At 36.7% G+C, this 25,516-nt stretch overlaps 1 protein-coding gene and 1 pseudogene across 1 annotated transcript; both read right to left on the minus strand.

Annotated features, from left to right (window-relative positions):
• Nucleotides 1-1,158: 1,158 nt before the first annotated feature.
• Nucleotides 1,159-13,230, minus strand: LOC141505389 (ELL-associated factor 1 pseudogene; annotated as a pseudogene).
• A 5,758-nt stretch (nucleotides 13,231-18,988) lies between these two features.
• On the minus strand, nucleotides 18,989-20,443 carry RETNLB (resistin like beta). The gene is made up of 4 exons (XM_074233825.1): nucleotides 20,415-20,443; nucleotides 20,115-20,250; nucleotides 19,830-19,901; nucleotides 18,989-19,411 (listed from the first exon to the last, which is right to left on the minus strand). Exons 2-4 carry the CDS (start codon nucleotides 20,230-20,232, stop codon nucleotides 19,284-19,286), a joined length of 318 nt encoding a protein of 105 aa, XP_074089926.1. The 5' UTR covers nucleotides 20,233-20,250; nucleotides 20,415-20,443; the 3' UTR covers nucleotides 18,989-19,283.
• Between the last annotated feature and the right edge of the window lie 5,073 nt (nucleotides 20,444-25,516).

Below are 25,516 nucleotides of genomic sequence, written 5' to 3' on the forward strand. Positions count from 1 at the left end.
ATTGCTGTCCTAGAACAATTAGTTATCTTTTCATTTTGTAAATTTTAAGTATTTTGCAGAAAACAAGACATATTTTGTCTTGCTTCCAGCTACATAAATTTACACCCTGTAATTTAGACAATTGTATAAAAGTATTGGGGAGGGGGGTGAGCTCCAAACCAAGGAGAGCTATGATACCCCCATTTGATACTTTCAAACTCCTCCTAGGATATGTATTTAAAATTCACTTCTAATTCATGTTACATTCAGTAGTTTTTTCCTCTAACCTCTACTACTTATATCCATTCCTGTTATTTCTTTTTTTAAAACCTGTTCCTTTTAAAATTCACTGAATCAATTAAGTTCAACAAAAGAACATGGGCTCATGGTTTTTCCCTTATCAACTCAGTCTTCCAATCTCCAATTTCATCTAGTCACTGCATCTGCACGTAGGGCTCTTCTGTCCTGAACTGAGCCAACTTTGACTGGCCCAAATTCAAATGAGGAAATGGATAGTTGTTAACTTTCAGTCTAGGTACAAAGCTTCACTGTTTCTGATTGCTCCATGAACACCGATCATTGGTTTTGTTACATACCTAAACTCTGCACACAGTAGGTGTTCAATAAATATTTGATAAATTAAACACAGGGAGGCATCATGGTACAAGAGAGTAAGTGCTGGAGCCTTGGGCTTTCCACCCACTTCTGTTATTAACTAGCTGGGTGCTTCTGTCTTTCTAAACCTCCCCACTTGGACTGGATCATATATAATGTTCTCATCTTTGAAAATCTATGCACAATTGTCTCTACTGGTCTATCAGGTCAGGTCTAGTCTAATTACTCAAGAAAGGCTATAACCTTCAACTCCATGTGAGTCAATAATTAGAAAAGGCTTTAACACAGTTTGGGAGTGGTGCTACCCCCCCCCCCCAAGTCAAATAATTTGCTTTGGCAATAAAGATGACCCATCCAAATGAGTGACTGCCAAGGAAGTCTATCACTCAAACTTCGAATAATCAAGACCCCCTTCCCAAACTGTTCCGGTTTTCCATCTCCAACATCAACCAAGAAAACAACAATATTCTCCTAGTTATTTAATCTACAGACCTAGGTAAAACTTTTAAAACTATATTCACATAATATATACACGAGCACTCCTGCTTGGGCTCAGTGACAGACCTAAACCCCTAGTGCTCTCCTCAGTGGTGGGCTCTCAGCTCGTGTTCTGCTGCCTCCACATGTTCTCCTACCAAAGAGACCAAGTAGGAAGTTCCAATGCTGGTCATCACTGTCATGGCCAGACTCACTCAATTGGAGGTCATTTCGTAAGGTGTTCATGATCGGGTTATTTCCTGGGGGCCGGCTGGTGCCATTGGCCACCGGGGTTTCTGTGACTGAACTGCTGCTGAGGAGGTTGGGAGGAGGAGGCCCCATTCACTGCAGGAGCTGTCAGAGGAGCTCTCAGAGTCTGAAGAGCTGCTCCCGCTGCTGCTGCTCATCTGTTCAATCATCTCAACTTCTCTTCTCTCTTAATGTCATCCAACTGAGGTTCTGGTGAAGGATTCTCTTTCACAGGAGAGGTCCAACTGGTGGTTTCATTGGAGCTCTACATGGTACAGGAGGTGGAGGTGCCGGAGCTGGGGGCTGTTCCATCTGTGCCTGGATTTTGCTGAGTCCCTCAGCTCTTGTCTTCTTGACCTGAATGCTGCTACTGAGTTTTTCCAGCACATATTCACCTGTGTCATGATTAATGATGAGAACGCAGTCTTTCTGACAGGGTCTTTTGCTTCCTTTGAACATAATCATTGGAGGTGTTGATCCGGGGATGTGACCTCATCTCCGCGGGAGCCCCCGGCAATATTCAACCCTATCTGAGAGTTTGCTTATGAAAGTTCCTGACTTCCCCAATTTTCTGCATTCCTCTCATTCTTGGCTACATAGGTTTTATTTATGCAATAAAAGTTTAATTTAAATAATAAAAATTAATCTTTTTACATTTCAACAATGCTCTCACCTCATAATATAGTTTTAGGTTTGCTACTTTATAGCAGCTAGGTGGCACAGTGGATAGGCCCTGGAGTCAGGAGGGCCTGAGTTCAAATTTGACCTCAGACAAGTAATAATTACCTAGCTGTGTGACCTTGGGCAAGTCATTTAAACCCATTGCCTTGCCAAAAAAAAAAATTATTTGTTCCTGTCTAACATTTTCTGAATTGCCTCCTATTGTTCAATGTAACTTCATCTTTAAATGTAAATTGACTAAGATAATGTGAAGGGAGATTGTCATTTTACATTACAAAGACCATGGTCTGATTTTATTTGTGCCTACCAACAAGTGTGTGAGTGTAAAACAGAGGATTTAGCCTCAACCTGATCAAAACCTGAGATTAGATCAGGTCTGCCCCACCTAGGTCTGAGGATCTGTGTGGGCATACTCAAGGAGATTACTATTTCCTCCTCTGTGCTCATTAGTATAAAATAGGGATAAATGTATCAATTAGATTGTGTCCTCAGCCTGTGACTGGCATAAGGTGGGGGGGAGGAATAAGTCTTTCAAAGTGCATATAAAACCTAGCATTTCTGGGATTTAGGGGCCCCCCTCCCCTTGAGAGAGTTGGCTCTTTTACTAAAACATCTTAATTAAAGCCATTTTAATCCCTTTGGACTAAGTATTTATGATCTATTTATAACAATTACTATCTCTGCTTTTTTAACATGCTAAATTCTGCTTCTTTATTTTATTTTTGTGTGTATCTCTCATTTATGTTTCCTGAAAGCAACATGTAATTTTAATCTGCTCTCCGTATCTGTTTTATGAGTAATTCATCTCATTCACTTTCTGAGCTACAATTGTACATTTTCCTCCTTCCTGTTTTTTCCCCACTAACCTTTTCACCCCGTTGGCCCTATCCCTCTTCATTCTGCTGCTTTATTTCTACCCTCTACTTTGTCCTCCTATTCCTTAATTTTTCAAACTTGCTAAATTGTCCTTTATCTTCCCCCCCATCCCCTTCTCTCTTATTTCTTTCTGAACATAGAAAACTTTTAAACACTTCTAGATACATATGGTGTTCTCTCTTTAACCTATTCCCAATGACAGTAGACTTCCATCACTACCCTACCATCCCCCTTATTAGCTTCTCCTGAATCTGTTTTTCCTTTTATCCCTCCTTGAATAAGATAATCACTCCTTTTTATCTTTCCCCAGTTTTCATTATTTTAGAAATCTCCATCATACTCAGCTCAAAACACACCTTTCTTTCAAACTACCCAAATAATGATGATAATTATAAGAGTACTGTGTGGGACAATTGCCACTCAAATACATTTCCAGATCTCTCAATGTATGAAGAGAAAGCTTTATTGTTTCTTGAAGAATGGGCCACAATCAATTACAGACATTGAGGCAAAAGCAAAAGGCCCAAGAATCACATTTATCTCAATTCCTGCCCCCCCCCCCCCATTAATGAGGAATGTGGTTTTTACAATCTAGACTGACAAACTAATCTAGGGAAAAGAGAATAAAATTCAAATCAAAACAAGATTATCTCTTCAACCCCAGGGATTGAATGGTCATCTGGATTTCCAACAGATACGGTGGGGTCACAGATGACTCTTCACCATTATCCCAGAAGGTGCTTTGTGAAGGGAGGAGGGACACATAGTTAACTATTCTCCAATCTATAATATCCTACTGAAGAAATCTCAGACTTTATTCCACTCAGTACTGATAATATTTTCACATTAAATGAAGTAAAATCAGACATTATTGAGTCCTTTGTAAATTTTCTCTTGAATGTTATATGTTGAATTTTCTTTTAAGTTCTGGCATTTTTGTCACAAAAACCAGAAAGCCTTAAATGACTATTTTTTTTTATTTGGGATTATATTTGCTGAGTTACTTTTGGTCACTGAAAGGTCAAAATCCATGGTTAAAAAGGAAGATAGCACTATAAATGGAAGTTTATTGAAGGAAGGAATGGTGGAGGGTCTGAGCAGACTCCAGCTGCAGGTAGTGAGAGCAAGTCTTTTTATAGGGTACTGGATTTAGGGGGCAGGGTGGTATGGTTTCTATAGGGATTGGTAGTAGTTAGAAGATCTCCATGTTTTGTTTGGGAGGGTCAACAAGATAAAATTGGTGATTCTATGGAGGTTAGGACTTGGGTCCTCAGGAAAGGATAATATGGACAAGAATTAAACTCAGGCCTGGATCCAACAGTCATAACCCCAGCTTTTTTGTTCTACAGAATATAATATTCCACCTCTGATCCTTCAACATAGTAGCTGCTAGGTCCTATATAATCCTTTTTGTGGCTCTATGTTATCTTATTTTTCTAGTTCCAGTATTTTCCCCTTCCTTGTAAGTTTTCCTCCTGGAATCTCTTTCAGGTGGGATTGGTGATATTTTTCCCATTTCAGCTTTGCCTTTTTGTTCTAGAACTTTCTCAATTTTCCTTGATAATTTCTCTTGATATTATATGAAGATTCTTTTTTTTATCATAACTTTCAAATATTTTGACTATTCTTTATTATTTCTTCTTGATTTGTTCTTAAAATTAGTTGTTCTGATGAGATGCATCACTTTCTCTATTTTTTTCATTCTTTTGATTTTCTTTTTGCATTTCTTGGTGTCATAGAATATCATTAGATTTCCCCCTTGCCTAATTCTAGTTTTAAAGGAATTATTTTCTCCCTTAAGCTTTTGATTTTCTGCTTCTAGCTGGTTGAATTTCTTTTCATAATTTTCTTGGATTGCTCTTATTTTCTTAATTTTTTACTTGTTCTCTTATTTGATTTTTAAAGTCCTTTTAAAGTTCTTCCAGGAACTCTTTTTGTGCTTGGGATCATTTGATCTTTCTTGTACAAAAAGTGATGACTTTTTAAAAATTCCATTATTGAATCCAAATATTCTCTATCCCCTTAATCACTATCTATTCTTAGGGGTGGCTAGATAGCTAGGTGGCACAGTGCATAGAGCACTGGTCCTGGAGTCAGGAGTATCTGAGTTCAAATCCAGCCTCAGATACTTGATAATTGCTTAGCTATGTGACCTTGGGCAAGTCACTTGATCCATTGCCTTGCAGGAAAAAAAAATCTATCTATTCTTTTTCCTTTGATAACTCAGATTTATTTATTTACTTTTGTTTTATTTTGTTTTTCAAGTCGCAATCCCAAAGTATGGAAAGAAATACCCCAAAATTCAGTTCCTTCTTCTCTGTTATTTTCTGAAGTCTGTTGTAGTGCCCAATCTAGTACCCTTTTCTTAACTTCTGTTATTGTTCTTGTCTGCCCTTAGTTCTTGAAGAAAAGGAAAGTGATGTCTTAACTTGCAAGCAAATTGGATTTAAGTGAGGGAGGGCCATATAAAGTCACCGGCCTCACTTTATCCTCTGTAGCTGAGTTCAGTGGGAAGATATATTATTAGGATGACTGGAGGTGGCCCCAGGTGCAATGGGAAACCTTGGTCTTTTTAAGCCAAAGTCTTTCTCAGATATCAGATGACTGAGGCAACACCAATTCAGTAATTAAACTAGGTAATAAATGTGGTAAAGAATGGTTTCTTTTACCTGATCAAAAAAAAAATCAATGTTGGAAGGCAAGACTCTCAGGATTTCTGGTCAAAAAAACAGAAACAATTGCTATTTACGTTCATTCTTAGCCATCAGGGACCAAGTGAGTCCCTGACCAATAATGACCAAGTGGGAATGGGATGGGGTGGGTTGGAACTTATCTGTCAATGAGAGCCAAAGTGAATTGAGTTTAAAGCTTGGTCTTTAAGAAAGAAATCTGGTCCAGGAAACCTCCAGATATCTAGCAAGTTTTCAGAGATCAAAATTTACATTCCTTTGGGTCGAGCACCTATAGGTAAGAGTGCAAAACCCTGTATCTAGAGCCCCCAGTCACACTGTTCTGGACATCATCTTGCTCCAAGAATTCCCTCCAGTGACTGAAAACTACAGTTGTCTTCTCTGCCCTGGAATTGAAATAAGGGTCTTTGCTCTTCTGTAAGTACCCACAGCCAACAGGGTCCTTGTCCCTTGTTACTGTACTCATCAGGTGTATACTAAATTCTTCCTTCAGTCATAGCCCAGGATGTGTCTGGTCAACATAGTTTGCTAGATTTTTCTCAATAATGGCAGGTCCTTCAATCTGCTCAACTCACAGAATCCTAATACTATCTTTGGAGATGAAAGTGATGACAGTGAAATTCGTGGTAAGAGCATAATGATGAGAGTTCTTGAAAGTGAAAAACTCATCACTACCTCTGAAGTTGGAAAACTCAGGATTTTTATTTCAGAAACCTGCAAAGTTCACAGATCAAACTTTTTCCTAGAGAGATAATAAGCTGCTTGAGGATTGGTTAGATAACAAAGGTCTAGGTGAGAGTGCCTGAGGAAAAGCAAGAAAGGAAAACCACCATTAGAGCTGGTTGGGCCTAGACTCCAGGGAGTTTTATAATCTTGCCCACTTTCTTGTGCAAGGGAGACCCAGGAAAAGACAGACAAAGGGGGATCCTATCCCTGCTATGTGGTTGAGGTCAGGTACCCATGCTGAAAGGTTGGAAGTTGGAGAAGGGATAGAAGAATGAGCTGAGGTTGTTCTTATTTGGCAAATTTACATTTAACAATGGAGTTACATTGAACAATAGGAGGAAATTTACATTTGATCACAGTCCATGTAGCAGATGGAGCCCTCAGACAGGCACAAATAACATTTCCTTAATATTAAAAACTAGACAGATATTTTTCTCCTTCTGCATATTATCCCCAAAAAGACAATTCGGGGCTCTGAATTCTTTCAGAGATTAGGACATAATTTTCTTTTTCTGGAACTAAGGTGGGGGGGGGGGCAATTGCTCTTGCCCTGCCTATCATTTCAACTGAGACAGCATCTTCTAAAATTTGTTGACAGTGAAGCTATCATTTGAAATGCACAGAGGCTGGGAGAGACAAATATCAGAAATGTAATGAGCAAATTAAGAGGACAAAAATCATAATCTATGATCCTAAGCCAGTGTAAGAGTATAGATTCCAAAACAACATGCATTCATTAATGATTACCACATAAAGTTGAGTTGTAACCAAAACTCTAGAATAACCTAAACAAATACATTGGATAATCATTCTAGAACACCGCAAGCTGATTTGCAATAATTTTTTTTTTCAATTTTAGCCATGTTTAGAATGAACAAAAATCTCTAGATGAAGAGTGAAACTCTCTCTCTCTCTCTCTCTCTCTGTCTCTCTCTCTCTCTCTCTGGTTTTTGCAAAGTAAATGGGGTTAAGTGGCTTGCCCAAGGCCACACAACTAGGTAATTATTAAGTGTTTGAGACCTGACTTGAACTCAAGTAGTCCTGACTCCAGGGCCTGTGCTCTATTCACTGCTCCACCTAGCTGCCCCTTCTCTTTCTTTTAAAAACAGTTTTACAAAAATCTTCATAACAGCCTTGTTTTTGGGTCCATCAATTGGGGAATGACTGAACAAATTGTGGTACATATATGTGATGGAACACTATTGTTCTATTAGAAACCAGGAAGGATAGGAATTCAGGGAAGTCTGAAAGGATTTGCATGAATTGATGCTGAGCTAGATGAGCAGAACCAGAAAAACATTGTACACCATAAGAAGATGGAGTTGATGATCAACTTTAATGGACTTGCTCATTCCATTAGAGCAACAATCAGGAAAAATTCTGGAGTATCTGGGATGAAGAATAGCATCTGTATCCAGCAAAGTACACAGAGAAAGCATCCAGAGAAAGAATTGTAGAGTTTGAACAAAGACCAAAAACTATTACCTCTTATTAAAAAAAAAACCACATAATCTTATTATGTAATTTTGCTATTCCTTTTATTTTATTTTTTTTCCCTTACGGATATGATTTTTCTCTCAACACATTCAACTCAGATAAATGTATACCATAGAAACAATGTAAATAAAGACTAACAGCCTGCCCTCTGTGGAGGGAGGGGGAGGGAAGGGAAATTAAGGGAAAAATTGTAAAATTCAAAAATAAATAAATAAAAAAAGTTTTAAAATAGACCAAAGGCCAATGTTCTAAATAACTACTCATGCTGATATTCCTTTTCCCTAAAGAAACTTTATGTAATGAAGAATCATATCCTGATGTCATAGTTCTTAAGGAAAAAATCAAGCCTAAATATTTGCTGGCTGTTAAGGATTTAGAGAATGGGAGATCCAATGGCTCATTCTTATACTAGGTTAATGACCACCTGGCATGATTACAGTAATTTGCAATGAAGAGCATGCAAGGACATAAAAGGATGTGTTCTCTTATACATTTAGATGTCTATTCCAGGCAGAGGTCATATAGATAATCCAATGCAAAGAGCCAGGCTACAAATGTGGCCAGGTGAGGCATTCTTTTAAGGGAATCCTGTCTCAGCTGATGCTAATGGCTGTTCCCTCAAAGACCACTCCACTTGCAGTATTAAGCTTTGAACCCTGTAGGGCTAGTGGCTTCATTGGCATATTGTTGTCTTTTTGTTTAAAATACTGGATGACACACAGACCAATTAGCAATATATATTGTAATATAGCAATTTTCTATAATCAGAGCTTCAGGGGCCTTGAGTTCTAAAGGAATCAGAGTCTACCATGCTGTGGTTATGATCAATAAAAGCAAATAGAGCCAGAGAAAAATTATAACTGTCAATTGTTGTACATACACCTAAGTACTGTGCTGTAAAGGAAATATAGATAAAACTTGGAATGTAAAAATACAATGGTCCTAAATCACATTTAGGACTGGAGTTTTATAAAAACAACCCTTTACAATAAACCAGTTTAGTCATTAACCTTGTTTAAAATAGATAAATACAAATCATTGCATTCAGAATTCTTTCAAACCATTAGAACATCTTAGGTGACTTTCAATTTCCAGTGCGTGTTATGAGTTCCAAATGTAACAAAACAGCAGTTGGACAACCAGATTTCCAAGTAGAGTAACATATGAATTATTAGATTTTGCTAAACGCAATCTTTTCATTATTACTTTATACATAAAGCTAGATATAATAGCAAGTTCAGAAAATTGTTTAGAAAATTCAGGGATGCCAGAGAGGGGCCATGATCTTTGATACTTCTTGTTGTTATCTCTGTTAAGTAATCAATTATGAATTCCAGGCTTCAACATTTTTATAGTAATGCTAAATAACTTATATTTTCACAAACAATAACCAATTAACTGTAGGTTCAATACCTCTAAACCTTAAATAAAGGTGAAGGGAAATTAAGGCAGTTAAAAAAGTTAATGACATAACTGATAAAGACTATTAACCTTCTGCCTTATCTAATTCCCCTCCTGAGGGTTACACAATATTAAGTTGTCCAATTATTCTTCAGAATCATCACACTTTTACAATACTATCTGATTGATTTTTATCTCTATCAGGACTCTTAAAATAAGAGCAATAACAACTAAGTGACTTATGCCAGGCACTTTACAATCATGTAGAGATGAAACAATAAGCCACCCACCCAGTTCAGTTAACAAAAATTTTAAAAGGCTACATTTTCCCCACTTCCTCTTATTTTCAAATAACAGATGTTTGGTAAGTTAGTCTAGTCATGTTTATATATACATATATTCCCTTTTAAAAATACTAGGTGGATGAAAAAAGTTTCACAAACTTTCAATTCAAAAGGACCTTGAGAAATTGTTGACAATGTATATTCTTTAGCCTTCTAAAACTCACATAGCAAACCTTTACAATCTGAGAGTAAAGGACTAAATCATTAAATGATTTCATTCATCAATTCATTAATTTTGTTAGCTACCAAGAACACAATTTTAAATTCCCAAAACGTTAGCTTGAATCAATTCTTAGACAAAAGATTTAGATTATCTTGAACAGAGTATACAGACATTATAACATACCACTCACATCTCCAAAACTTCACCCATGAGAATACTCAAAATCCTAGAGTCTCATTAAGTAAAAAATAGGTTGGGCACAATTATTATAAATATTAGTTTAGCATTGCAATTAATTAGCTTAAAGATGAAAATATTTCACAAAAGTATTTATCACAAAGTTTCCAAATACCACTTTCTCTTGGTTAAAGTAAGATTTTTCACACCAACACCTATACTTTCAAGTGTAATTTTTTTCCTTTCTCTCTTTCCATATTCTCTCTTAGATCTTTGTTATTTAACCTGTCCTCACTCAGCTTACTGTCTCTGTAAGAAAAAACTTAATCTGTGAACTTTGTAGGCATATGAAATAAAAATCCTGAGTTTGCCCAACTTCAGGGCTAGTGGTGAGTTTTTCACTTTCAAGAATTCTCATCTTTATGATGACTCTACCAATTTACCTGTAATCAAAAGTTTCTCAGGCTGAGGCTATTGCCCCCAGCTTGTTTATTGATTCTGCAGAATTGGCCTAGAGGTGTTTGTAGTTCACATAGGTCAAACCTCTGTCCCTGGCGGTTGGGTCTTTCCTAGAGAATTCTCAAATTGTTTTAGGAGGACTGCTGCCATCTTTTCAGAATTCTCTCATAAAATCAATTTTCAAAGGACAAAATTTTATTCTACATTTTTTAAAATTCCAGGGTTGATAGGTGTTATTAATGGTTCATCATTATAAACACTTAGTCCAGAGTGCTTAAAATGACTTGTATTAATACATCTTTGCAAAGAAGGACCTCCTCTTAAGGAAAGGGAGCCCCCAAATTAAGACAGTGCTGAGTCTTATACGTAGTTTGGAAGGCTTGTTTCTCTCCCTTCATGCCTATCATTGGCCAGGGTCACAATCTAATTGATACATACGCCCCCCCCCCCATATGCTTTCCCCATCCTGCTCATTATACTAATGATGAGTGAACAGTAACTACCTTGAGCAGGTGCAAAGGACAAGGACACAGAACCCAGGTCAGCTTGGAACTAAATGGGGCAGATCTGATCTAATTTTAGGTTTTGATCAGGTTGAGGCCAAGTCTTTTGTCTTCATTAATATACCTGCCCATAGGCACCAATACAGGCAGATCACAGTCTTTGAAATGTTAACTAACAATCTTCTCTCACATTATTGTGGAAGCCAAACATCTCACATCCCTCACAATAGGAAATGACAATATATGGCATACCTTTAGTCTGATGATTTTAATTAACACACCAGATGGAATCTAGAAAAGGAACATTCTTTTTGATGAATGGAATTCTGGATTCTTTGTGAAACACTATTATTCATTTTATCATTTTTGAGTCAGATGTACTGATGTTTTTTTGACCTTTTCATTCATGGTAATAAGCTCCTTGTCACCAGGATTTTTAACTTGGGCTATAGTTTTTTTGAGTGGGAACTGGGAAAGGATAATAGTGATTTATATGCATATATGTAAATCATTAATGTTTCTTACATTGAAATTGTCAGTGGGATTCTTTGAAACATAAGAATGTGTTCAAAGAGTGATTATTTATCAAGAAATAAATATGAATTCATATTCTAATCAGAGTCAGTGAAGCAATTATCATCACCTCAATGGAACATTCTATTGAATTAAAGTTCTACTTAATGAAACACTTTAAGTATATATCTCAATACAAGTGGCTGCCCTGTTCTGATAAAGAAGAAAGAAGCTGAAAGCTTAAGCAGGTGTTTCTAAAGAAGAGGCTAGAGGAGAGTGTGAAAGTGGTGACTAAAGGTGAACAATACAGATTAGGATAACAGCTGAACAATAGATGAAATCAGGACCTCCTGTTACCCAGTATTGCCCATAGTAACTAATTTCATTATGAACTTGGTTTCATTTAATTCAATTCAATTTGTCAAAGACAGTACCTTGTTCCTTTCTGGGTTTCATTTGCCTTAGCTGTAAATGAAAGACAATCTTTGAGACATCCTTCAGCTCTGAATTTATGATTCTGTGTCCCTCATAGAGATTATGCATAGACATAAATATATTGTAAAAAATGCAACAGAAAAGAGTTATAAAATGCTAGGAGAATTCTGATAAAAAGAAATTGCTTCAAATACAGGATTTTGCATTTAAACTGGATCTTATAGACTGGGAAGCAATTGAACATGTGGTGGTACAGTAGCTTGGGTGTTAGGCCTGGAGTCAGGAAGACTCATCTTTGTGAATTCTAATTTGGGCTCAGATATTTATTAGCTGTGTGATCCTGGGCAAGTCCCTTAACTCAATTTGCTGTTTCTTCATCTGTAAAATGAGTTGGATAATGAAATGGCAAAACCACACCAGTATCTTTGACAAGAAAACACAAAATAGGGTCATGAAGTATCAGATATGACTAAAATGACTGAACAAGAAAATAACTTGCTTAGGGTTTGGGTGGCTTCCAAGAAGCAGCTTTGACTTGGAACTTGGTTTGTAGCTAGATTCCTCCCTTGCCTCCAGAACTGAGTCTGTATTTCCAAGAAACAGCACTAAGAGGGGAATCTGGTAACCTAAATTCTTTTAAAATAAGGTGACATGATTTTTAGAAAGACCAAAGTTAATTTATAATTTCTCATAAATGCAGCTCGTGGGACAGAGCCAAGATGGTGGCATGAAGCAGGAATTCCTGGAAATTCATGCCCCAAAAAACTCTAAGAGCCATCATATTATGACTCTAGCCAAAAAACTAGAGGGAGCAAAACTCACAGAAAGACTGAATCCACCAGTCCAAGACAACTTAGAAGATCTCTGGGACAGGTCTGTTCCACTGAAACTGGGGGTTAGAAAAAGCTGCAGCACAACTGCAGCTGCATTGCAGCACAGCTGGGCTGGACACCTGGGTCTGTGGCAGAGGGGTGGTTTAATCATTAGGAATAACTGGAATGCATGGTGAGAGAACTCTGCTGCTCCAGAGTGAGTGTGGAGCAGAGCTCTGGCCTCAGAGTAGCCCTGCAGTGAAAACCTGCAGTGGGAATCGGCAGAGCCACCCAGTATGTCCAGAGCTCTCAGCCCATAGACAGTAAGGGGGTCTGGGGAGAATGCAGAAATCTCTCTGCTTGGGGTGGCTAGGTAGCAGGGCTGCTAGGTAGCACAGTGGATAGAGTACTGGCCCTGGAGTCAGGAGTAGATGAGTTCAAATCCGGCCTCAGACACTTAATAATTACCTTTTCGTGTGGCCTTAGGCAAGCCACTTGACCCCATTGCCTTGCAAAAAAAATCTAAAAAAAAAAAAAGAAAAAATAAGAAATCTCTCTGCTCTCCCTGAGATAGAACTCACCTGTTTGCCCACACTCAGACCCAGGTTGCAGTTTGGGTTTCCACACTACCATAACCCAGCAGTGACCATCCCCACAGCTCCAGGGCATAGGGAGGGTCTGAAGCCTCTCATAAGACCTTAGAGGAATTAAGATCCCTTTGAATTTCCCCCAAACCCCCATAAGCCTTAGACATTCAGTCAATTAGTCATAGACTGAGGAAATGAGCAAACAATAGAAGAAGAAGAATCTGACCATAGAAAATTATTTTGGTCCCATGGAGGACCAAAAGACATACTCAGATGATGACAAAATTCAAGCTTCTTTATCTAAAACTTCCAAGAGAAATAGAAAATGAGTCAGGTTATGAATGAGCTCAAAAAAGACTTTGAAAAGCAATAGGAGGGGAAATGAGAGCAATGCGGATAAATCATGAAAACCACATCAGCAGCTTGGTGAAAGAAATACAAAAAAATATACTAAAGAAAATAAAATGTTAAAAATCAGTTTAGCCCAAATGGAAAAAGAAACACACAAGGCAAATGAGGAGAAGAATGCCCTAAAAGCAGACTTGGCCAGGTGGAAAAAGAGATAAAAAAGCTCTCTGAAGAGAATAACTCGTTCAAATTCAGAATGGAAGCCAATGACTTTGCAAGAACCCAGGAAGAAATAAAACAGTATCCAAAAATCCCCAAATTAGAAGAAAATATGAAATGTCTCATTGGAAAAATTACCGACCTTGAAAACAGATCCAGAAGGAATAATTTAAAAAAATTATTGGACTATCTGAAAGCCATGATAAGGAAAAGAGTCTAGACTCCATTTTTCAAGAAATAATACAACAAAATTTCCCTGAGACGCTAGAAGAGGTTATGATCAATATCAGCAAATAGAGCCAGAGGAAAAATTATAACAATCAATTGTTGCACATACACCTAAGTACTGTGCTGTAAAGGAAATATAAATAAAACTTGGAATGTAAAAATTCAATAGTCCTAAATCACATTTAGAACTGGAGTTTTATAAAAACAACACTTTACAATAAATCAGTTATTCATTAACCTTGTTTAAAATAGATAAATACAAATCATTGCATTCAGAATTCTTTCAAACCATTAGAACATCTTAGGTGACTTTCAATTTCCAGTGTGTGTTATGAATTCCAAATGTAACAAAACAGCAGTTGCACGACCAGATTTCCAAGTAGAGTAACATATTAATTATTAGATTTTGCTAAACACAATCTTTTCATTATCATTTTATGCACAAACCTAAAGATCTAATATCAAGTTCAGAACATTGTTTAGAAAATTTGGGGAGGCCAGAGAGGGGCCATGAACTTTGATACTTCTTGTTGTTATCTCTATTAAGTAATCAATTACTAATTCCAGCCTTCAACATTTTTATAGTAACACTAAATAGCTTAAATTTTCACAAAAGATAACCAATTAACTGTAGATGCAATACCTCTAAAACTTAAATAAAGGTGAAGGGAAATTAAGGCAGTTAAAAAAGTTAATGACATAACTGATAAAGACTATTAACCTTCTACCTTATTGTAATTCACCTCCTGAGGGTTACACAATATTAAGTTGCCCAATTATTCTTCAGAATCATCACACTTTTACAATACTATCTGATTAATTGTTATCTCTATCAGGACTCTTAAAACAAGAGCAATAACAACTAATTGATTTATGCCAGGCACTTTACAATCATGTGAGATGAAACAATAAGCCACCCACCCAGTTCAGTTAACAAAAATTTCAAAAGGCTACATTTTCCCCACTTTATTTTATTTCCAAATAACAAATGTTTGGTAAGGTAGTCTAATCATGTACATATACATATATTCCCTTTTAAAAATATGAGGTGGATGACAAAAATTCACAAACTTTCAGTTCAAAAAGACCTTGAGAAATTGTTGATAATGTATTCTTTAGCCTTCTACAACTCACATAGCAAACCTTTACAATCTGAGAGTAAAGGACTAAATCATTAGATGATTTCATTCATCAATTCATTAATTCTGTTAGTTACCAAGAACACAATTTTAAATTCCCAAAAAGTTAGCTTGAATCAGTTCTTAGACAGAAGATTTAAATTATCTTGAACAGAGTATACAGACATTATAACATACCACTCACATTTCCAAAACTTCACCCATGAGAATACTGAAAAATCCTAGAGTCTCATTAAGTTAAATAGGTTGGACACAATTGTTATAAATATTAGATTAACATTACAATTCATTAGCTTGAAGATGAAAATATTTCACAAAAGTTTTTATCACAAAGTTTCCGAATATCACTTTCTCTTGGTTAAAGTAAGATTTTTCACACCAACACCTATACTTTCAAGTGTAATTTTTTCGTTTCTCTCTTTCCTTCAGATATTCTCTCTTAGATCTTTCTTATTTAACTTGTCCTCACTCAGTTTACTGTCTCTCTAAAAAAAACCGTAATCTGTGAACTTTGTAGGTTTGTGAAATAAAAATTCTGAGTTTGCCCAACTTCAGGGCTAGTGGTGAGTTTTTCACTTTCAGGAACTCTCATCTTTATGGATGACTCTACCAATTTTCCTGTAATCAAAAGTTTCTCAGGCTGAGGCTATTGCCCCCAGCTTGTTTATTGATTCTGCAGAATTGGCCTAGAGGTGTTTGTAGTTCACATAGGTCAAACCTCTGTCCCTGGAGGTTGGGTCTTTCCTAGAGAATTCTCAAATTGTTTTAGGAGGACTACTGCTATCTGTTCAGAATCCTTTCATAAAATCAATTTTCAAAGAACAAAATTTTATTCTACATTTTTTAAAATTGCAGGGTTTATAGGTATTGTTTATGGTTCATCATTATAAATACTTAGTCCAGAGTGCTTAAAATGACTTGTATTAATACATCTTTGCAAAGAAGGACCTCCTTTTAAGGAAAGGGAGCCCCCCAAATTAAGACAGTGCTGAGTCTTATATGCAGTTTGAAAGGCTTATTCCTCTCCCTTCATGCCAATTGTTGGCCAGGGTTAAATCTAATTGATATGTTCACCCCCATATATTTTCCCCATCCTGCTCATTATACTAATGATGAGTGAACAGTAACTACCTTGAGCAGGTGCAAAGGACAAGGACACAGAACCTAGGTCAGTTTGGAACTAAATGGGGCAGATCTGATCTAATTTTAGGTTTTGTTCAGATTGAGCCTAAGGGTTTTGTCTTCACTCATATAACTTGCCCATGGGCACCAATACAGGCAGATCACAGTCTTTGAAATGTTAACTAAGAATCTTCTTTCACATTCTTGTAGAAACCAAACACCTTACATTCCTCAGAATAGGAAATGACAATATATGGTATATCTTTAGTCTGATGATTTTAAAAATAATACACCAGATGGAATCTAGAAAAGGAACAATCTTTGTGATGAATGGGATTCTAGATTCTTTGGGAAACACTATTATTTAATTTATCAGTTTTTGAGTCAGATGTACTGATGGTTTTTTGACCTCTTAATTCATTGTAATAAGCTTTTTGTCACCAGGATTTTTAACTCGGGCTATAGTTTTTTTGAATGGGAACTGGGAGAGGATACAGTGATCTATATGCATATATGTAAATCATCACTGTTTCTTACATTGAAATTATCAGTGGAATTCTTTGAAACATAAGAATGTGTTCAAAGAGTGATTATTTATCAAGAAATAAATATGAATTCATATTCTAATCAGAGTCAGTGAAGCAATTATCATTACCTCAATGGACCAGTCTATTGAATTAAAGTCCTACTTAATGAAACACTTTAAGTATATGTCTCAATACAAGTGGCTGCCCTGTTCTGATAAAGAAGAAAGCTGAAAGCTTAAGCAGATGTTTCTAAAGAAGAGGCTAGAGGAGAGTGTGAAAGTGGTGACTAAAGGTGAGCAATACAGATTAGGATAACAGCTGAACAATAGATGAAATCAGGACCTCCTGTTACCCATAATTACCCATAGTAACTACTTTCATTATGAACTTGGTTTCATTTAATTCAATTCAATTTGTCAAAGACAATATATTGTTCCTTTCTGAGTTTTACTTGCCTTAGCTGTAAATGAAGGACAATCTTTGAGACATCCTTCAGCTCTGAATTTATGATCCTTTGTCCTTCATAGAGATTATGCGTGGACATAAATATATTGTATAAAATATAACAGAAAGAGTTATAAAATGCTAGGAGAATTCTGATAAAAGAGAAATCACTTCAAATACAGGATTTTGCATTTAAACTGGATCTTATAGATTGGGAAGCAATTGAACATGTGGTGGTACAGTAGCTTGGGTGTTAGGCCTGGAGTCAGGAAGACTCATCTTTGTGAATTCTAATTTGGGCTCAGATATTTATTAGCTGTGTGATCCTGGGCAAGTCCCTTAACTCAATTTGCTCAGTTTCTTCATCTGTAAAATGAGTTGGATAATGAAATGACAAAACCACCCCAGTATCTTTGACAAGGAAACACAAAATAGGGTCATGAAGTATCAGATATGACTAAAATGACTGAACAAGAACATAACTTGCTTAGGGTTTGGGTGGCTTCCAAGAAGCAGCTTTGACTTGGAACTTGGTTTGTAGCTAGTTTCTCTCTTCCCTCAAGAAATGAGTCTGTATTTCCAAGGAACAGCAATAAGAAGGGGATATGGTGAGCTAAATTCTTTTAAAATAAGGTGACATGATTTTTAAAAAGACCAAAGTTAATTTATGATTTGTCATATATGCAGCTCATGGGACAGAGCCAGGATGGTAGTGTGAAGACAAGGACTTGGGGAAATCATAGAGGGGGTGGATGAGAAGGAGTAATTATGAGGAACTTAATGATGTTGAACTGTTTGTATTCCTGCATGGGAAGAAGATACTGATAACTCATAGGAACTTCAATTTTTCAATTTTTGTCCTCTGTTTCTCTTCCATGACTGACTTCTCATCAACCCAGGGTAACCTCAAATATCCTTTCAGTCTTTCCCCAAAATCTTAGTTCACCTAAAACAAAAACAAGATTTTCTCAAGATAATTTTAGTAGATGCCAAAAGAAAGAAGTCAAAATAATACAATTTGAGAATTCAGAATTGATGAATTATAGAACCAAACTTTGAAATCTTACTCTAAAATAATCTTAAGACAGTTCCTTGAGGTGTTACAGATTCCTGGGCTAACCTTTGTCCCTATCAACTAGTTCTCTGATCACAAGTTGACCAGCTGCTATGCTTCCTCAGGAGATAAACTGTACTTCACAATTCCCTTTCAAATCTCCAGTTCAATTTGAAGATTCTTTCCATTTAAAAGGAAAGCAAGCACAGCTAGGTGGAACAGTGGATAGAGTACTGGTCCTGAAGTCAGGAGCACCTTAATTGAAATCCAGCCTCAGACCATTTAATAATTATCTAGCTATGTGACAATGGGCAAGCCACTTAACCCCACTGCCTTACAAAAAAACAAACAACAAACCCTTCCACCCCCAAAAGAAAGGCAGATAAAGGGAAATCCCCAGGTAAGACTGGATTTTCAAGTGCTAGTCCCCCTTTTTCTTAATAGTTTGTGTAATCAAATTCATCAGATTGTGGCAAAGTGGATTTCTACCAAAAATATCCTGGATCACCTTAGGTATAGTATGGGAATATAGGATATGTCCTATGATAATAGTCTAAATGAATGGGTAGGTGGCAGAGCTATGAGAAACCACTAGTGGGTAGTCCCAGATAAAAGCCCCAGAAATAATCAGAGGAAAATTTGGATTGCTTTCTATTCAGTGGTTTTGTAACACTTCCCCCATCACATGCTTCCCTCTAGTAAATAAGACACCATGGATTCCCAAGTTCCAATATCAGTTCCTTTATTACATTTACCCAACACAGATCTTATCCTAGTTAGGATCAGATGGGATAGTAAATAGTGATCATTTCAAAGGGAGAAGAGATGACATGAGAGGGGCATGGTACAGAGAAAAGGAGACTATATCTCAAATGGAGAAGCAGAAATACTTTGAGCTAAGGAGAGCTTGGGGTTATGTGGTCAGGAATGGTGCTAATGTCAGGGATGAATTGGGAGTCCTGAATTTATTCAAGGTCAAAACATCAAGGCCAAGTTTGATGTTCCCACCTTCCCCTCATTAGAGATTGTTGCAGCATCGAGCACTGGTCCAATCCATGCCAGCGCACTGACAATGGCATGTGTTGCTTCCTTGAATATCCCAAGAGCCACAGCCATAGCCACAGGAACAGCTGGTAGCAACAAATCCTACAAGAAAGCAGATGAGACCCTAGATGCCAGGGAAAAGGAAAACTCTTGCCACCTCACATAGCTCTCCCCTTTTCCTTTATTAATGTCCAAACTGAAACAGTGAGTGAAGAAATGGGAGAGGGGACAGAGTAGAAAAAGGAGACCAGAAGAGGCTAGGAGAGAGGATCTGAGAAAAGAGAATTATGAAGAGATATAAGAGAGAGGAAAAAAAGAAAAAGGGTGAGAAGAGCAAATGGAAAATAAGTATCCCCAAGCATCAATCCCCCAAATAAAATGGAAAAAGGAAACAAAGACATATGGGGGAGTGGGTTTAATAAGTCTACAAGCTGAATGTAGTAAAACAATTAGACTAGAGGAAGAATAGGAGTGATGATATCTTGGGAAATGAGGTAAGGTAATATCTTTAATCATTTACCTTCAGGGCAAGTGGCAAGTGTTCCATGACTTTTCACATTTGTGCAAGACAAGGGTCTCCAACTTTTAGAGTCTGAAAGGCAAGCAATGAGAGGATGGGATGTTTCCTACTGAACCCCACTTTATATATCTCACTCATTTTTTTTTACACCCCTCTTTTTTCTTCTAATAGGAAGATTGTCCTAAACTGAAGGAGCAAGATTTGGGTTTGAGATTTGTGGATGAAGTTGGTGTATAGGACAAAGAATTTAGGCTTCCATACTCCAATTCATTCAAGTTATATTACCTGTTTTGGAAAGAGCATCCTGTATTTTCTTCTCTACAATTGAGTCTAAGGAGCAATCAGGGCACATCAGTACTGGAAGGGGGATGAGAATGAGCAGGAAAAAGAGGGCAGATTTCATCTTGTTAGAAGGCTGATCCTGTAGGAAGAAAAAACAGCTGGTTAAAAGTAGAGATGGTGTTTCATCATTTCCTAGTGAACATAGCAGGATCTGGTAAACTGAGGAATAGATGGTTTTAATTCCAGAATGCCATTCCTCCATGAAGACAAATGAAAAAAAGGTTATAGAATCATTTTACTCACCTGAAGAAAGTTGGGCAGAGTTTGAAGGATCTGAGTTTTATATATATATATATATATATATATATATATATATATATATATATATATATATATATCCTAGGGACTTTGCTGTTGGTTCCACCCTACTAATCTAACAATTGAATGTATTGTTTTAGGGCCAAGGAAATAATACTCCCCAAGCCCCTCCTCTTCACCTCTTCACCTCAGTTCCAAGGAACACCCATTGAGGAAAATCTGGTTCTGGGAAAGGTAGTTGTCGCATTTACTGTACATAGGGCAAGAGAGGGTACAAAAACTCTTATTTTTTGGCTTTATAATCCTTTTCTTATTAACACAGGAACGAGAAATGACTCCATAGATCTTCATACTTTTAACACAAAGAACCCTTGTTCTTTAGGCTCCAGGGCTTGGAGCAGTTTGGGATGCCTTGTGACCAAGCAACTGAAGGGGGATTTGGGGAGCAGAAGAATGGTGGCATGTCAATCAATAACAATGGCTTTATTATTTAATTGTTTTTCAGTCATGTTCAACTCTTTATGACAAATTTTGGTTGTTAAAAGAGATACTAGAATGGTTTGCCATTTCCTTCTCTAACTCATTGTACAAATGAGGGAAACTGAAGCAAATAGGGTTAAGTGACTTGCCCAGGGTAACACCACTAGTGAGTGTCTGGGACTAAGTTTGAACACGAAGATGAGTTTCTTGATTCCAGACCTAGCACTCTGTCCACTGTGCCACCTGGCTGCCTATCAAGCATTTAGTGGTTCTTATGTGCTAGGCAGTGTTAAGTCCATAGATGATGTATTATGTTAATATGTGTATATATATATATATATATATATATATATATATATATATATATATATATACATATATATAAAATGTATGGATGTCCATAGATGTATGTGTAATCACCTATATACACACACACATATATATTTCTGTGTGTACACACACACAGACATACATACATTTTCTTGCTCTGGTTACCTGTCAAACTAGTAGGATTGTTTCCCATTTTCAGCTATACTCTTACCAAACTATTTTCATGGTAACAGATGCTTCTATTTATGGTACCCATCTATCACTCCTACGTGTCTTTCCCAAAATTTCTCACAGAATTTATTTGAGGGATTTTTATGAAATTGTCTGTGAAGACTCTTTCTTGGGTGGGTGTTGAGACTGATGTTTTGCTTTGCCTTACTTCTTTGGCAGGCAAGGCCAATAATTCATGATTTGGGGGAATATGACCTGTGAGTTTAGTTGTTTCTGGATTATAGATGGGAAGACTAAGTAGATTAACTACTATCTTCCTGGATATGGTCTTGGAGGAAAAAAGAGTGGGTCACTTGTGAATGTATTATTAATTATTGTCAGACTCATTGGCCACCTCTTTTTCTACTCCCTGATAAATCTGTGTTGGGAGAGGGAGAGAACCTTTTCAGATTCCTCTCAGGAGCAGCATGATGGTTTCCTTTACCTGCTTAAAGGTTTGCTGTTGGGCAGATCCCTAGGAGAAAGTAGTTCTTATCTCTTGATAGGAGAGGCATGAAAAAAATCCTTAGGTGGGGTCTGTTGTCACCCATAACTAAAGAAGCCAGTGAATTACAGGGTTTCTTTTTTTTTTTTTCTTTGTGAGGAGTTCCAAACCCAGCAACTTTTCTTAAAGTAGTCATGGTATGTCTCTCTCTGTGGGCACCAGCCCTTGGACTTGCAGGAATTTCACTGGCATTGATGGACCTTGGATTTATCCAGTTAAGGCCTCTTTGAACCTTCATTTTAGTGGGTTTGATCAGCACAATATTCAGTAGGATAGTCACTTTGGGAGGATAACAGATGTCTTGGCTATCCATTCTACCTATAGTTGGCAGATAATAGGACTATCCTTGTGGTAGGCCTATTTTGATTAAATTTAATTACTGCGTGGAGTTTTTTTTAATGATTTTTTACTGTTTTTTGAATTTTACAATTTTTCCCCAGTCTCACTTCCCTTTCCCTACCCCCCCACAGAAGGCAGTCTGATAGTCTTTACATTGTTTCCATGCTATACATTGATCAAAATTGAATGTGTTGAGAGAGAAATCATATTCTTAAGGAAAAAAATAAAATATAAGAGATAGCAAAATTACATAATAAGATACCTTTTTTTAAAAAAATTAAATGTAATAGTCTTTGGTCTTTGTTTAAACTGCACAATTTTTTGGATACATATGGTATTCTCTATCACAGATATCCTAAAATTGTCCCTAATTGTTGCACTGATGGAATGAACAAGTCCATCAAAGTTGGTCATCACCTCCATGATGCTGTTAGGGAGTACAATGTTCTTCTAGTTTTGCTCATCTCGCTCAGCATCAGTTCATGCAAATCCTTCCAGACTTCCCTGAATTCCCATCTCTACTGGTTTCTAATAGAATAATAGTGTTCTATAACATACATATATTTGTTTAGCCATTCCCCAATTTTTTTTTTGCAAGGCAAATGGGGTTAAGTGGCTTGCCCAAGGCCACACAGCTAGGTAATTATTAAGTGTCTGAGACTGGATTTGAACCCAGGTACTCCTGATTCCAGGGCCAGTGCTTTATCCACTGTGCCACCTAGCCACCCCTACCACCTAGCCACCCCACCATTCCCCAATTGATGGACATTCACTCAATTTCCAGTTCTTTGCCACTACAAACAGGGCTGCTATGAATATTTTTGTACAAGTGATGTTTTTACTTTTTTTCATGATCTCTTCAGGGTATAGACCCAATAGTGGTATTGCTGGATCAAAGAGTATGCACATTTTTGTTGCCTTTTGGGCATAATTCCAAATTGCTCTCCAGAAAGGTTGGATGAGTTCACAGTTCCACCAACAAAGTATTAGTGTCCCAGATTTCCCACATCCCTTCCAACATTTGATCCAACCATTCTGGAGAGAAATTTGGAACCATGCCCAAAGGGGTATAAAATTGTGCTTAGCCTTCAATCCAACAATATGGGGTCTGTATCTCAAAGAGATCACAAAAAGAAGGAAAATACCAAGAAGTACAAAAATATTCTTAGAAACTCTTTTTATTGGGGGGGGAGGCAAAGAATTGGAAATTGAGAGAAAGTCTTCAACTAGGGAATGGCTGAACAAGTTGTGTTATATAAATTTAAAGGAATATTATTATTTTATAAGAAATGATGGGTGGATATATTTCAGAAAAACTTGGAAACTCTTCCATGAACTGATGCTGAGTGAAGTGAGCAGAGCCAGGAGAACATCGTACATAGTAGCAGCAACATTGGGTGATAATCAACTATGAGAAGAAGGCATTGGCTAGGTCAACTACCACATGCCAATCTTTCTGGGTAGTTGTCATTCTTTCCTTAATAACAATCACATCATGTAGTGAGAAATGATAGGTTGTAAGATTCCCATTTACTCTTGTTCTTAGATTAGAGCTATGACATTACCTTCTTGGGATGCCATATTTGAAGATTTGTATCACCTGGGATGGAATGAAGAACAAAGAAGGAAGAATGAAATGGAGAAAAATAGAAAAAGAACAAAGGAGAAACATAAGCAGTAAACATGCCCACAGTACATTGATGTCCAGACACTGAAGCACAGAATATGAGATAGGCTATTCTTCTCAAGGAAATAAAATGGTCAAGTGTGTTAATAGTTCTATTCAAATGATATTTTGACCTTGAGAGAAGTCAATTATCTGCTGCAGGGAGGTGAAGATATTGATTTATACCTAATATCTAATAGCCTGTTTTCCAGTTTTCCCAATTTTTTTTTTACTAAATAGTTAATTCTTTACCTTAAAACTTAAATCTTTACATTCATCAAATATAAGGCTACTATAATTTATTACAGGGTATTGTATGTCTGCTATGTTTCATTTCTCTCTCTATTTATTAGACAGTATTAGATAGTTTTGATAATTACTACCTTTAATTAGTACTGTTGGATCTCCTTTTATTTTTTCAGTTTATTCCTTTTATATTCTTGATCTTTTGTTTTTCCAAATGAATTTTGTTATTATTTTTCGATTAAAATAAAATTTTTCACACCATAAATTTCTGTCCATTTGGAAATCTCTTTGATCATATACCATTAATCAAAATTCTTCCTAGTTTTCTGACAGCTGTTTCTATTAGCTATTGTTCTTCTATATTGTCTTTCACTTCTATGAATTCATATTTATAATCATTTATTTTGTTTCTTTGGAAACTCACCATGATGCAATTTAATGTTTCTATTCTACCAGTCATTTTTTTTCTACCAATAATTTTTTTGCTGGACTGTCCAGAATTCTGCTTTCCTGATTCTTATTTATCTTTTGAATCATTTATGTATATCTTGATGTGGTTTTATGTAATACTGGAAAACCAAAAGGATCTCTGTATCATCAGATGCTGATTCATTTTATTTTGACTTGAAATAATTATTCAGAGAAATTTGGACTCATTTAGAGGTCCTGGAGACCATCATTCCATGTTTTACTAAAATCTTCCTTTTTGATTTATTTGCTTATTCTCAAATTTTTAAAGTGAATTTTCTTCCTCTGGGATCTTTGATAATTTCCATTTCTCTTTTCTTCTTACTTTTATTGCTTACCTTCTGATACCTTCCTTTTTGATGCAGATCCCTAAAAGCTGGGTTTCAAAATTATCTCACTTTCTGAACTGAGAAATTAAATTTTCACTGTCTCAGTCTCTTCCTCAAGTGCCTTTTGGGTGAAATAGAATTGTCCCTAGCTGGATGAAAATCCCCCTTCCTTCAGGTTTACTCAACCCTCCCACATATGCTGGCACCCTGCCCTTTCCCTCTAGCAGAGAATTGCTACAGTGCAGGATGCTCAAGGCTACCACTTTAGATAAAACAAGCTTCTATTCCATTTTACTTCTTCCTCCTCTACAAATCAGGAGGCATGGTGCCAGGACTGAGTTCTATTTATTGTGACCACAAAATAATTATGTGAGGGCAGGGAAAGGGAAAACAATGCTGACAGAGAAAAGGAAGAAAATTTCTTAGTGGTTGCTAGGGTACCATCAACAAATATTTATTCAACATATTCTGAACATTAGGCCCTAAATGCTAACTATGGGGAACACAAAGAAAA

The sequence above is a fragment of the Macrotis lagotis genome, chromosome 1, assembly GCF_037893015.1.
Source record: "Macrotis lagotis isolate mMagLag1 chromosome 1, bilby.v1.9.chrom.fasta, whole genome shotgun sequence".
In the NCBI taxonomy this organism is placed as follows: domain Eukaryota; kingdom Metazoa; phylum Chordata; class Mammalia; order Peramelemorphia; family Peramelidae; genus Macrotis; species Macrotis lagotis.